The 14,937-nt window shown below is 42.6% G+C and overlaps 1 protein-coding gene across 2 annotated transcripts in view; it reads right to left on the reverse strand.

The window, feature by feature from the left end:
• Window positions 1-14,937, reverse strand: part of Csmd1 (CUB and Sushi multiple domains 1) — a 1,596,844-nt gene that overhangs the window by 193,066 nt on the left and 1,388,841 nt on the right. For both annotated transcript variants that reach the window (XM_052751771.1, XM_052751770.1), the window contains exons 27-28: window positions 8,255-8,446; window positions 2,164-2,302 (exon numbers count right to left, since the gene is read on the reverse strand). In XM_052751771.1, coding sequence (XP_052607731.1) covers window positions 2,164-2,302; window positions 8,255-8,446 — 331 coding nt within the window. The remainder of the gene's footprint in view (window positions 1-2,163; window positions 2,303-8,254; window positions 8,447-14,937) is intronic.

Raw genomic sequence — 14,937 nt, forward strand, 5'->3', positions numbered from 1 at the left:
AGGAAGAGCAGAGGGTCCAAAGCTCAGGGAGTTGGTAGAATCATGAATGCCATGTGGGATTTTATTGGAAGAATAATTTTAGTCATGGTCATTTTTATGGATAATTCTAGAAGCTAATCGTGTGCCATCTCCAATATGTAGCCAGGCTGATTATGATCATCATTATCTACTGAACACTGAAACACAATCATATTATGAAAAAAACCACATTCTGTGCTGAACATGTTTTACGTATACAATAGTTTGGGCATGGAACCCTGGTGTTTAATTTACAATTCATTCCAATGACCTTTGTAATAATAAGGCTTATTTCCATGTATCATAGCACTATATACCTGTAAACCTTAACTTCCCCAGATCTAACCCAGTTCGTGAAGTGGGTTTGAGTTCTGTGAATGAACATCACCATACGGTCCACAGGGACAGTGATAAACATTGCTCCCCATAGTCACCAATACCAGCATACACTTGCTGTGGTCCTAGAATGCTCTCCTCCAATTTTTCTCATGTCAGACTCCCATCCTCCCTACAAGAGCACATCAGAATTCAGTCTTCTGAGAGAGCCCTGTGTGTTAACAGAGTCCTCTGAAGACTGGGCTTGGTGTCCACATACGGGGGCCTCAGAAGGATATCTTAGGTTCCTCCTGTCTGAGCATCCTTGTTCCTACACAGCATTCTGCCTACTTCCCTCACACCACATGGACCCTGGGATGACAGTCACAGGATGATTCTCATCTTAGCACACAGACTCTCCAGCTCAGAGAACCTATCAGACTATGGAACTAAACAGAGAGGGAACAAGCTAATGGTTCACAGGATCCAATAGTTGGAGGATACTTGGGGATTATTTGTGTTGTCCATCTTTCAGAAAGGTGTGTAAAACACAGTAAGGAACCTTTCTTTGATAAATGTCCTTATTTATTATCAAATGGAATGTTCCTTGGTAGCTTTGATCATAGGTCACTGCCACAGGGGAGGTGTGAAACTGAGTAACGAGGCTCTGCTTGTATCTGATGGGCACTTCACTCTATCTCTAGGAGTCAGATGGACATCCGGGTTTTAAGGAAGGTCTACGAGAGCAGGCTCACTCATTCTGTGTGCTCGCTGATTGTCCTGCCAGTATTTGTTCTCTTGGTCATCCGTAGAAGTACCCTCAGAAGAAAGTGCCCTGTTAACTGACTGACACTCGGAATCTCAGACCCATGGAGGCCAGAGGTTATGGCCTGGCTTGCTCATATCTTGCTGGCCCAAGAACAGCCTAGCTGGATGCAGGGCTATACTATAACCCCCAAGTCCCACCTATATGACTATATGTCAATGAATAAGGCCCTGTGTATAAAAGGTTCCAAACCTCCCCTAACATCACCATCACTCAGGGGTTCAAGCATGAGTAGGTAAAGGGCCTTTCACATTTACGCTATAACCACCATGGGATGGACTTTAGTAAATCATTATGGTACTGAACATTTATCATCTAGTGTAGCAGGAGTGAATGTCCATTTCTTAGACACTGATATCTAGAACGCAAACCTTACAGGAGGCAAAGTCTGGGGAATCTTTTGGTTTTATGTCTACTTCATCCCAACAGGTTTTTTTTTTTTTTTGGTTTTTTCGAGACAGGCTTTCTCTGTATAGCTTTGTGCCTTTCCTGGAACTCACTTGGTAGCCCAGGCTGGCCTCGAACTCACAGAGATCTGCCTGGCTCTGCCTCCCGAGTGCTGGGTTTAAAGGCGTGTGCCACCACCGGCCGGCTTCCCAACAGTTTTAATGATGGTAACAGCATTGCTCTGAGGACTGTTGGACAGAGAGTGCTGTGGAAATGAATCAGCTTTCACAGACTGCAGTGAATAGGCATTCCTCTGTCAAGCATCTCCATAGCATGTTTTTCACCACTGGGCCGAATATTCTGCAAATGAAGCCTTGATGTACATACAGAACACAGCGTGGGCTGGATGAGCAGTGTGCGAAAGAAATTCATGCATGTCTTACATGCAGAGCTTTGCTCATCAAGGCAAAAATCTCTTAGCTCCTGCCACCCTGCCTCTGACTGGGTATCTGCTAGACTCACTACCTGTCAAGTTGGACACTCTGAGGTGACAAATGTAGTGAGTTGGGTATGGCATTAAAATCCTACTGAAATGAGGTAGTCTGCACCAGACGTACCTTTTGAATATCAAGGCAATGACAAAGTCCGGGTTCACCTTAATTCTCCAATCACACTCCTTTCCGGGAGGGTACGGCTGTGGGTAGTTAGGGGATAAAATCACTCCAGCTGGGCCTGTCAGATTCCCACCGCAAGCAGCTGTCACAGAACAAAGTCATAGGGGGAATGTTAGAGCTCAGATTCAGAATGCTGAACACAGGTAGGTAATGCTTTCTAGAAAGGCTGCAATTGTCAGCATGGCCATCTAAGACAGTTGGCTTACACATGTTAGAACAAGTTATTAAAACTCATAAAGTCTGTACCTTTCATTGTGATCCTTGAGGATTTTATACTTCATCTGGTTTTTAGAGAGAATTCTTAAACATTTATTTATTTATTTTTGAGGCAGGTTCTCGTTCTGTAGCCCAGGCTGTCCTGGAACTCACACTGTAGCTCCAGCTGGCCTTGAAACCACCATGATTCCCATGCCTCCCCAGTGTAAGGATTACGGTGTGAGCCTACAGTCCCCAGCTATGCTTTATGTGCTTACAACTGACAAATAAAATGTCCTTTAATAGCTTAAACTTTATTCAAATTAATTGAACAGTCTACTTAACCCTCACACTCTCTACGCATGCACACATACATGTGCATGTATGTACTTAAACTCAAAGCTATATAAAACCCTTCTTGAATGTCACCATATGATTCCAATGATTCTGCTGTCATTTCTCATCCATTTATGAAGTCACTGAGCCTCTAGAACACAGGCTTTGAGTGACATAATGACCAGTCTTTTTTTTTTTTTTTTTGGTTTTTAGAGACAGGGTTTCTCTGTGTAGCTTTGCGCCTTTTCCTGGAACTCACTTTGGAGACCAGGCTGGCCTCGAACTCGCAGAGATCCACCTGCCTCTGCCTCCCGAGTGTTGGGATTAAAGGCATGCGCCACCACCGCCCGGCTCATTTTTCTTTATGTCTAATATCCAGGACACTTCCTTCATCACAAGGAAACAGCTGTTTAGTAAGCAATTGCATCATATTTCAAGTTCCCACAGTATGGGCCTGGGGTTCTCTCCCCACTGGATCAAAACAACAAAGCAAACAATGGATGGTTATATGATATTTAGGGAAGGCAGTGATAGGGGCTGAGCTGCAACACTTGCCCCTATAGAGAGTACATGATCATAGCACTTAGGTATCATTGTTGAAACTCCATATGGTAAGGATTGAGTGAGCCTTGAAGCCGCTGGTTGTGACTTGCCTGCACTCACATTTATTCCAGTTGGCTGTTGACCACACGGCTTAGTATTATTATCAGGTGGGATAATTTGGTTCCTTGAATCTGAAGATATTTAGTATTATTTCCTTTACTAAATAAAATTTTTGTTAAATCTCTACCCTATGGGCATTGTTCAAACACTGTAAATATTTAAGTTCGCATATTTAAGGTGCTGATGCTGTCATAGATTTCATGGTTCTTTAGGCAGATTCTGTGGTTTGTGACCAAGTTCTTTCAAAATATCACTCTAATTAAGCCAAAGCATTCCTACTAAATTATAGACATTTCCTATCATTGACAATATACATATATATATGCATATTTAGGAATAAATAAATGAACAATAAAATATTTGTATTGGTCATCCAATACAAATAAAGATGTGCTTTACGTAAATAAAAATTAAAGAAGGTAGAAGAATGACGTCCACAGTTTTCAGTAATGGCTACGTCATTAAACAGTCAATTAACATTCCTGAAAACCCAATTTTTCAAAACAAGAAATACAATGAAATCATCATGTTTTACAATAAACCCAGTTTGATCAATGCAAACTCTGAATATCATCTGAGTACACTCAAGTTACATGAGATGTGTTGACAGAATATGAAGTGCTACATCTGTTGCTATGCAGTTCCATCTTACTAATGATGTGGTCATCATTGTGTGGTCCCTTCATTGCCCTCATATTGAGAGTCTTTCCCACAGCACTCATAATAGATGCATACAGCATCTGGGATAGGAAGCCAAATCTGATAGGGAGGCCATACTGACATGGAGGTGTAGAGGTAGAGGTGCCTGAAAGCCGGGATGATTCTGTTCTACATAGGACCTGGGAGATGAAAAGTGACAGATTTGGGGCACTATCACAAAGGGCTGTTCAGAGTATGATTCAAATATTGACTTAAAGGAAACACAGGGTAATCTGGTCCTTACTGCTGGTCCCAGGAGCTCTACCAAATGAGGGTGTTAATGCTGAATGTGATGTTAAGTAGCACCATTCTCTCTAGTTCTGGAATCCTTCATTTGGGCTTCATTAGGCTTTAATTAGAGAGCTCATAAAAGCTTTTAGGTAGAATTAGAGTTTAGAAGACGCAGTTCAGAGACTCTAGCAACTCCACCTGGACTGGCTCCACAAAGCATGCTCAGTTCCATCTGTACCAGAATCCTATCTACACAGGTCAGCTCCCATGCCAACCAGCTCATGAACAACACTCCACTCTACTCAGACAACCAGAATTTCTGCATAAAACACTGGAGAACTCACACCATTCAGTGAGGGATGACTTAGTCTTTAAATAGTCATCCTGCAGGTTGGGGCCAGCTCTGGCCATCTAACAGTGTATGCAGATCATGGACAAATTGACACTTTTTAGAGCTCTGTAGAATTTGGACCCTAGGGGAAAAACAACTAAACAAAGCAAAACTGGAAGGTTTTGAGGGGCAGAACATACTATTCCAATTATGAAAATTCAGTGTCTGGAGACCTCATTCCTTAGGACTCAGCTATATTGCTGAAGAGAAAGCTCATGAATAAAGTGTACAGTGTACAAGGATGAGAACACAAGTTTGCTTCCCCGGTACTCATGTATAAAGCTGATCATGGCCATAAACAACTTAACCCCAGAGATGGTGTGGGAAGGTGGAGATGGGTGGATTTCAGGGGCTTGCTATTCAACCTGTCTAGCCAAATTGGTGAACTCTGGGCTCAGAGAGACTCTCAAAAACTAACATGGTTAAAAAAGACATCTGACATTGATTTCTGGGCTCCACATGCACAAACATTCATGAGTGAGCACAACTGCACATGCATGTGTATTCTCCCATGCCCACATAACACACATTATGCATATATTTACACACACAACACTCATGCATATACATGTAACACCCCAAACACACAAAACTCATATAAAGACATACATACAATGATTGACACAGAGATGCACATATAACAGACGCACAGACACATATACACATACCATAGCTGAGCTATAAAAGCCCAAAAGAGAAGTTCCGTTTTCAGGGGACTTTCAGAAAGGAAAAGAAGAGGGATAATAAAGTAGATCCTGAGGAAGTTAACAGCAAATCCCGGGAAATGTATGTTTGTTAGATGTGTCACAGGAGCTGGTGGCATGTCAGGAAAGCTTGAACAGAAAGGGAGCTTGTACGCACAAAGAGGGCACAGCACACTGAGGATGAGGGAAGGGGATAGGGAGGTAGCTGTCAGTCTGCAAACAAAACAAAACAAAAACCACCAGCAACAACAAACAGACAAAAAACAAATCACACAACCAGGAATCAAATGGAAAGTTAAGGTTCAGACTTATGTCTAATCTGAAATGTGAATTAAAATAAGAATAATGCATCACTTTCTGCCCATACAACACGGTTAAGAACCATCCTAAGTTGTGATTTTTCTCATTAGAGAAAACAAGCAAACATGGCTGATGGCAAGTGGAGTTGGTGGAAATAGATTTTGGGGAGGGGGAAATGGAGAGTCTTAGAGAGGTAAGTCTGAAAAAAGACATCCTTCCTTTACAATCATGGATGTTTTACGAGGGCTGTTTTATCATGGTTGACTTCATAAGAGAGAACTTCACCGTGCACTTGTACAGAAATAATGGGTCCAGCACTGGCAGGCTACACTGATGAGATAATGGATGTTGTCACTGGTGTCATGAGAGAGGACCTGTGCTCAGAGACACCCCACGGTCACTAAAAATCTGGTGGAAAACAAACAAAAAAAAAAGCACCCAAAATACCTTGTACTGCCAAGTTAGCATTTGGGCAGTACATGTCTAAAATTATTTTAAAGCAAAATCTATACATATGTTTTTGAATTTTATTGATATATGTTTATGTTAATAGCAAATTCCTCCAGGTGAAAAGACAACATCTCTTTTCACTTATTGCATTGCCATAGCTTATAAAACATTTGCAATAAACATGCATTGTCTCCAAATAAGAAAAAAAAGTTTTTTTTTTTTTAAAAAAACGCTGCCTGTTGAGTAAAGGATTTATAGGGGAGCTAGTCCACAGTCAGCTGAGACATCACTCTGGAAATGTGCTGCAGGGGACACAACCCTCACTTGTGAGAAGTGAAAGTCACAGTAATGAAGAGATAGCATCTGTCTTTCTGTCACTGACATCTATATGGGTAGGCAGGTCTAGTCTCTCAAACACCTGACTCTTCAATTGCTGCAAATGATTTCCATGTGTCCTTGGAAGTGCTGCTCGAGGACCAGAAGGACAATGAGTGCTTTCTGCTGAGCTCTGGGTTTTTCAGTTCTTACTAAAAATTAGGTAACTGAGAGATGGTTATGCCAAAGGTACAGAGTACCAAGGAGAGTGGTCCAATTTTACAATTACCCCTTGAATGTCGAAAGGATAAATTGCCTTTAAAAGATTAACTTGAAATTGCTTTTCAAAATTTTCCTTCGTGAGATTAAAATATAAAATGGAAGAAAATTAAATCATTTAAACAACATAGACAGACACACATACATACATATATACATATATGTAACAATGCATAACATATAAAACAAACACATGGACACATAAAAATACAGACACAGAAATGCATATACAACACACACAAATGCACACATAATACACATACAACACAATACGGACATTCATACAACATAGATACATACATCCTAGCTGAGACATAAAAGGCAGAAGAAGAAACTTGATTTTCAGGGTCCTTCACAATGTTAATTTTTTTTTTTTACAATGACAGCTGCATTGATTCTGTTTTGAAAACTATCCAAAGTGTCAGGAGCCTCCTGTTAACAGGGTGAGCGATGAAAGACTGAGGGTGTTCACAGGGGAGGAGGGATACAAAGTTACAGAGAAGCCTGCTAAACATGGAGGGCTCTCCTCCAGACCAGGTGCCAATGAACACAGCCCTTGAATCTCATCCGTCTTCAAGGCAACCAGGGAGCCCCTCAAGTCCCTGCCACAGCCTTTTGTCACAGATCAACTTAATTTTTTTATGTTTTCAAACAGAATATCTAGAAGTGCCAACTAAACTAAATTAGTTCATGAAAAATATAATGTTTAGTTAAATTTCCATTTTGGAATTATGACTGAATATTCTAAATAGGTATTTTATGTTAAAAATATTTAACAGAATGAAGGGCAATTTACATGATTCCTAGATGTTATATGAAAATCTATTTCCCGAAAATCATATTTGTGAACGAACATATCAGATGTCTATTAAGATGATAGCCGGCAAAGCCGTTTATTGCTACATTAATAAGTTGGACAGGGAATTTTAATTAATGTTATATACAATTTATTCTCTATTTTCATTTTCCCCAAAGGCAGTATAATTTCTCCTTTTTGGGATTCTAAATGTACAGATATTATAAACGAAAGGATATGAAAAACATACTTTTGAAAGGATAAAATGTATGAAAAACATACTTCCTAAAGGATAAAGAGCTTTTCAGTAGTAGGTTTTGCTTGAAGGTCTGTTTTATATTACAAACAAGGCCAGCAGTGGTGGGCTTATAAATTTTGAGCCACATAAAATTTTAAGTCACACTGGTTTGGTTGATATATATTTACACAAGAACTCTTAAGGACAAGAAATGTTAGATAAATGTCAATTACTGTACATTAAGGAAATAACATCCTTTAGATCATCTAATAAAATAAAGGTTTGCAATAAAAACTCAGGATTGTCTCAGAGAGCCCGAGGCCATTTAAGAAGCTCCTGAAATGTCCTCCTGAAGAAACAAAACATTAGCAAGCCAATTCGAAGGGTAGGCTGCTTTCATTTCCAGGCATGACATTTCCATTTCCCAGGCCCAGTACCTATGCAGGATGGAGGGTCTGGCTGCCAGAAGAAGCGACTGTTCAGCTGCACACAGGTGATCTTGGCTTGTCCTTGGAGCTGGTATCCAGGGTCACACTGGAAGGTGATGGTATCTCCAGGTTCCCGGCTGTCACCATAGCGGGTACCATTCTGAGGCATTCCAGGGTCATTGCAGGTGGATGCGATGGATGCTGCAGAGGAGCAAACAACAGCTGGTCAGGTGACTGAGAACCAGGTGTCTACACATGCTGGGGTGGCTGCTGCCTCTAGGATGAAATGCTCAGCATGGGTATAGTGCACCCAATGTTTTCAGGGAGCATAAGAAAAGGAGTCTTCCTTGGGGGAGGGTTCAATGGCATGTGCTTTGCTTCCAAGCTCATGTTGAATAAATCCTAGCAAAATTGTATTGAAGTTTGGCCACTGATGAAATTCTAACTATCAACTTTACCATATTACACTTAGTACACATTATACACACAATTCCCTTCTAGTCTGCCCCTTAACAATGATTAATGACATCACATATCTCAAGTTAAATGATTTAATGAAAGAACTATGGTTTTAAGCCAAACTATGGTTTTAAAATGCAATTGGAAGATTTCCCTGACATGACCCCTCACAGCGACTGGGAGAGTGAGCCAGACATCAGCCTTATCAGAGGCACCAGGGATCCACAGGTTACTGTCCAGGAAAAATGATCAATTATACTTCCAATTTTTTTAAAATAAAAACTTATAATTTAGTCACTTAGTCTTTATAAAACACTGGAAAACATGTTATTGGAAGAGAAAGAGAGAAAGAGAGAGACAGAGAGAGAGAGACAGAGAGAGAGGAGAAGGGAGGAAAAGAGCAGAAGGGAGAAAAAAGAGGGAAATGGAGAGAGAGTGAAGAAAAAGAAAGGAATAAGTGAATGCAGGAATAAAGAAGAAAGAAAGAAAAGGAAAGAAAGAATGAGAAAAGGAAAGGAGACTGGGCAGATGGTCAGGTGCTGCCTGTCCCGGCATGAGGTCCCACTTCTGAATCCCTAGCACCCATGTAAAAACCGAGGTATGTAGTGGCACTCAACAGTAACCCCAGTGCTGGGGAGGTAAAGGCCGGAGGATGCTTGCTGGTCACCCAGTCTAGGCCAAAAGGTCTCCCTGGGTTCAGAAAGAAGGCATATCTCAAAAAAAAAAAGTTATCCAATACTAAGTGGCCAGCCCTGAAAACATATTCTTACAAAGAACATTAAACCGACTGAGCAGGTTGTACTTATGAATTTAAGAATACACACACACACACACACACACACACACACACACACACACACACACACGCACATGTAGAAAAGAAGAAAGAGAAGAGAGGGGAGGGGAGGAAAATGACCAAGTAAAAGGATTTCAATGAGTTGTTTGCAGCTGCACTGCTCATACCTAGCGGTTGTGGAAACACTAGGCAGGGCATCCTGTTCCTGCTAGCCATCACAAAAGCACACTCTTGTGTGGATGTAACCAACCGTCTTATTAAATAAGAAACACAGAGCTGATTCAGAGAAGAAAGCCAAGAGGTCAGAGCTAAGAGCCTCACCCTTCCTGCTTCAGCGATCCTCTTCAGTCAAGAGAGCTCTCCGAAAAAGGGACCTACTTCCTGTGTGTATGTCTTTATATACTCTAGCTGTTCTGCCTTCTCATTGGTTGTAAACCCAAACACGTGACTGCCTCGTCACTGCCTGCATGTACTGCCCTCCAGGTCCTTAAAGGCGTGCGCCACCGCCGCCACGCACTTGCTATGGCTCTAACAGCTCTGACCGCCAGGCAACTTTATTTATTAACATACAATTAAAATCACATTTCAGTACAAGTAAAATACCACCACACTCTTGAAATCATGCCATGTGGGCAGCTGCCTTCCTACCCAACCCAAGGAAGAGGAATGCCCAAGAGCCCAAACTCACTCTAGGGTTCTGGACCCCATCATCCCGTGGAAGTTGATAGCCCAAGGAAAGAGTGACTGTGTTCCATTTCTGCAGCAGCCGTGGGCTCTGGGCCATAGTTAAAATTAGGAGATACACCAAAGATTCAAAGCTTAAAATTCCTTTAGGTCCTTTGATTCTTCCTTTCCCCGCTTCTGCCTAGAACAATGGAAGGTTACCGTTGACATGAGTGGCTGGGGTGTGTTGACATCTCCATTCAGGACACCAGGGGAACAAGGAACAGGTATGCACGGTTCCCCTGCTATCCAAAGGTTTGTGGAGTTAATGAGCAGCCTTTGTGCATTTGACTAGTGAATTCTGTAACAGTCTTTTGTATATGCATATACCTAAAGATAGTGTGTCGTATGCATTTATACGTGTGTGATACGTATTATTATATTTATTCATGACTACTTAAATTCACTTAAATAAAAAAATTAGAAAATACCATTTTAAAAGGCGAGTGGAGCTGAGGAATGTAACTAAGTTAGTGAGTACTTGCCTAACATGCACGAAGCCATCCATGTGTTCCATCCTCGGCACCACATAAACCTAGAATGATGGCTCATGCTCCCAATCCCAGCACTCTGCAGGTAAAGAAAGGCTAGAGGGCCATAAGTCTAAGGTTATCCTTGGCTTCATGGTGAGTTTGAGGTGATGAGGCTAGCCTGAGATACAGGAGACCTTGTCTCAAATATATAAAAATAAAAATAAAGAACAAGACCTGTGTGGTTGAAGGGTTTCTAAGCTGACGGAGGAGCACTGGTGAACGGGAGACGGAATGTGTGTCACTGTGCAGTCACAGCCGAGAGCCCCAAGAGACAGAAGTGGAGGGGAGTGCTAGAGTCAACATCAAGGACCCCATGGTGGGTCGGGGCTGTGTCAGCTGACAGGCCTGCTCCGTGGGAGGCAATTAGAGCCTAATGGTCTCATGCACTGATCTCTACTAACTACTCAGTGAAAGTAAGGCTAATAACCAAGTGATTAGACGAGGCGGGAGAAGAGGCACTGAGCGAACTGGCCCCCTGGCTGGTCCTGCTTCTTCTTAGAGCCAGGGGAGGGCAGCAGCTAGCTGTGGTACCTCCTCACTTTCATTCTCTCCCAGGGTTTCATTGCATATTGAATTACAGACTCATGGGCATCTCCAGCACGTCAAGAATAGCATAATGAAACGGCTCCTGCCATTATGCACACACCAATGGGATCATCCTGCAGCTGTGACCACCCTCCCCAACCCTCGTCTACACTCCAGTAATGACTTTCCTGAATGTTTTTCTATAATTCCTTGCTGTCCTGGTGGATCACCATGAATTTCTGCCTTCCAGTAGTAAGTACCCAGAAGGCTCAGTGCTATATGCTGGTGGAAATTTTGCACACAGGCTCATACCAACTCCCTGCATCTTTCTCTCTCCCTTTTCTCAGTGTTAGACTTCTGAGGGTCATGTGTGGGCATGATGTATAGTGTCTTAGTTAGGATTTTGTTGCTTTGAGGAGATGTCATGACCATGGCAACTCTTATAAAGGAAAACATTTAATTTGGGCTGGTTTACAGTTTCAGTGGTTTAGTCCATTATCATCATGGTGAGAAGCATGGCAGTATGCAGGAAAACATGATGCTGGAGAAGGAGTTGAGAGTTCTACATCTTGATCCACAGGCAGCAGCAGAAGACTGCCACACTAGGCCTAGCTTGAGCATAGGAGACCTCAAAGTCTACCTTCACAGTGGCACATTTCCTCTAACAAGGCCACACCTACTCCAACAAGGTCACACCTTCGAACAATGACACTCCCACTGGACCAAACATTGAAATACATGTCTATGTGTGTGGGGGGCATTCCTATTCAAACCACCATAGTTAGAGTATCCTTCTCACTATTATATAGCACGCTCTCTCTCTCTCTCTCTCTCTCTCTCTCTCTCGTGTGTGTGTGTGCCTGTGCAAGTTAATGTGCATGAGAGTGTTTGCGCCCTCATGTGTGATTGTAGAGGCCAGAGTTCACTTTCCATGATATATTTTGAGACAGTTTTTCTCACTAAACTTGTAGTCCACTGACTGGTTAGACAGGGTGGCCAGCAAGCCTCTGGGATCATCTTAGCCCCATTTCTAGATGCTGGGGTTATGGGCACCCAGCATTGTGCTCACCTTTTTGTAGAGGTGCTGTGGACTGAACTCAGGTCCTTAGGTTATTAGTTTCCTGATACATTAGCTATATCACAAGCTCCCCATTCTCCTCTGATAGTATTTTTTAAAAATCCCAAATCTCTTATCTATAGGCTCATGTAAAAACTTAAGTTACACATTTTCTTATTCCAAAAGGGGAGAGCTGGGGCATAAAAAGAGTCATATCAAAGTAAAACCAAGATCTAGCAGTACAAATAGTACCAAGTCTAGCATCATGGTTTCACTCAAGATCTTCTGGGCTTCAAAAGCTTTAGCATACTCAGATCTACAACTCTGCCACTGCAGCATGCACAGCTTGTCTCATAGGACCAGGTTGCCTTTACTCCATACCTGCTGCTGTCTTTGTCAGTGTCGTATGTCATATCCAGTATCCTGAGGTTTCCATGGCAACTCAGGTTGCAACTTTACCAGTGGGATACTCATCTCTCTTTAAGGGTTCTAACTCTGCTATATGATGTCAAGCCTCAGCTTTTCCTCATGATCCCTTCAATCCTGGGTTCTCTGCTGCAACTGGGGCTACAAGTTTACCAATGGGCTCCTAGCTCCTCTTCATGGACTCCAACTATGCCACACAGTACCTGAGCTCAGCCTTCCTCATTGTCCCTGCCAACCCTGTGTCTCTCATGCTGTCAAAAGTAGTACCAGGTAGGTGACTCTCACATACTGCCAAGTTCAACCATCATCTTGAGATTCAACTTTCCTACACCTGAACCAGAGCTTCTGTGTGCAGAGTCTGAGGAATGACTTGCCAAAAGATATTTTACCCCAGTGATGCTGGCCTCTTGTGAACCACAGCATAATCTTTAGCCTTAGATGACCAGGATTCTTAAACTAAAACACCACATTAAAAGTCTCAATACCATATTCATGTACCCCTGAAACTTCAAGAACCAGGCCTTCACAGTCTGTGCTATTCTCAGTATTGTCTTCCAAGATTCAACAATACTAGTTCATTAAGCTTTGCATATTCACTGGCTTTTCCAGCCCAAAGTTCCAAATGCCTCCACAATCCTCCACAAAAAGACATAGTCAGATCTTTATACTCTACTTCTCCTGGTACCAATTCTGTTCTAGCTTGTTGTCTGTTCCTGTGATAAGCTCTCTAATCCAAATCAACTTAGAAGAAATAATTATTTCAGTTTACACTTCCAGGTAAGGAACTCAAAGTAGGAAGTCAAGCAATACAATGCTGTCTACTAGTTCATCTTCTGGCTCATGCTCAGCTCTATTTCTTACACAGTTCAGGGCTACCTGTCTAGGGATAGTTTTGTCCAGAGGGCTGGGCCCTCCCATATCAATCATCAGTCAAGATAATCTCTCACAGACCTGGCCACACAGGGTAGGTGATATGGGCAACTTCTCAGTTGAAGTTTTCTTTTTCAGGTGACTCCAGGTTGTATCAAGGTGACAATAACACTTCCTAAACACTGAAAGAATCTCGTCAAATAAGATGAGCAAACACTCTCTGTTAAGGTTTCCTCTGAGAGACCCCTCCCCCCCATCCCCCCCCCCCCCCCCCCCCCCCCGCCCCGGCCAAATGTCTCTGCAGGACTCAGCTCAGCTCTGTCCTACAGTAAGACACTTTCATCGCTGTCAAAATCAGCATATTCTAAATACACAGAACCACAGAACATATCCCCCTACCCCAATCCTATAAAAATTCTTCCAAAATAAAGACCTATAGAGGATATGTGTGTGAAATACTGGCTCACACTGACCCTTGAATGTCCTTTAATAGTAAGAGGTTTGACACATCCTTTAAGGTATCCTTTTCACTTCTTTTTTTTTTAATTTATTTTAATTTATTTTGCAATACAATTCAGTTCTACATATCAGCCACAGATTCCCTTGTTCTCCCCCCTCCCGTCCCCCTCACCTTCCCCCCAACCCCCCCCCCCCATTCCCATCTCCTCCAGGGCAAAGCCTTCCCCACAGACTGAGGTCAACCTGGTAGACTCAGTCCAGGTAGGTCTAGTCCCCTCCTCCCAGGCCGAGCCAAACAATAAACCAAACTTTTCCTTAGAGTTTCTGCAATAACAATGATCATTAACAGCTGAGGACTTGGAAAATCATAATGTCTGTGTTGCACAATAAACTGAAATACTGGATCCAAATAGTTTTCAACACTTCCAGCTTCATAGTGAGTTATAATATGATAGCAACAATTGTGTCTAAGAGGATATTCCTACTGTATGCACACCTTCAAGGATTATTCGAGATTACCGGTCAACCCACCACTGAGGCTTAGTCAAATTGAAAAGGACTCCCACTTGGGAGAGCAGGTCGTACTTTACCTGGGCAGCATCATAGAGCCAATGCTGTTGGCCGAGGTGTGGGTGAGCCAGCCCCAAAATTGTCAGCATGGGTGAGCTGTTCCCATTACTCATCTGTCATGTAGTGGCACAGGGGGTGAGGAGAGATGCCCTCCCTACCCTCACACATCAACACCACACATCTGAGGCAGATGAGAGAGCTGGCACTGAGGTCAGAAGGGTGGAAGAGTAGTCCCTGCCCCTCATCAGCTGCAGCACTCTGGAGAGCAGGCCCT

The sequence above is a fragment of the Peromyscus californicus genome, unplaced genomic scaffold, assembly GCF_007827085.1.
Source record: "Peromyscus californicus insignis strain IS unplaced genomic scaffold, ASM782708v3 Scaffold_23__1_contigs__length_62951481, whole genome shotgun sequence".
In the NCBI taxonomy this organism is placed as follows: domain Eukaryota; kingdom Metazoa; phylum Chordata; class Mammalia; order Rodentia; family Cricetidae; genus Peromyscus; species Peromyscus californicus.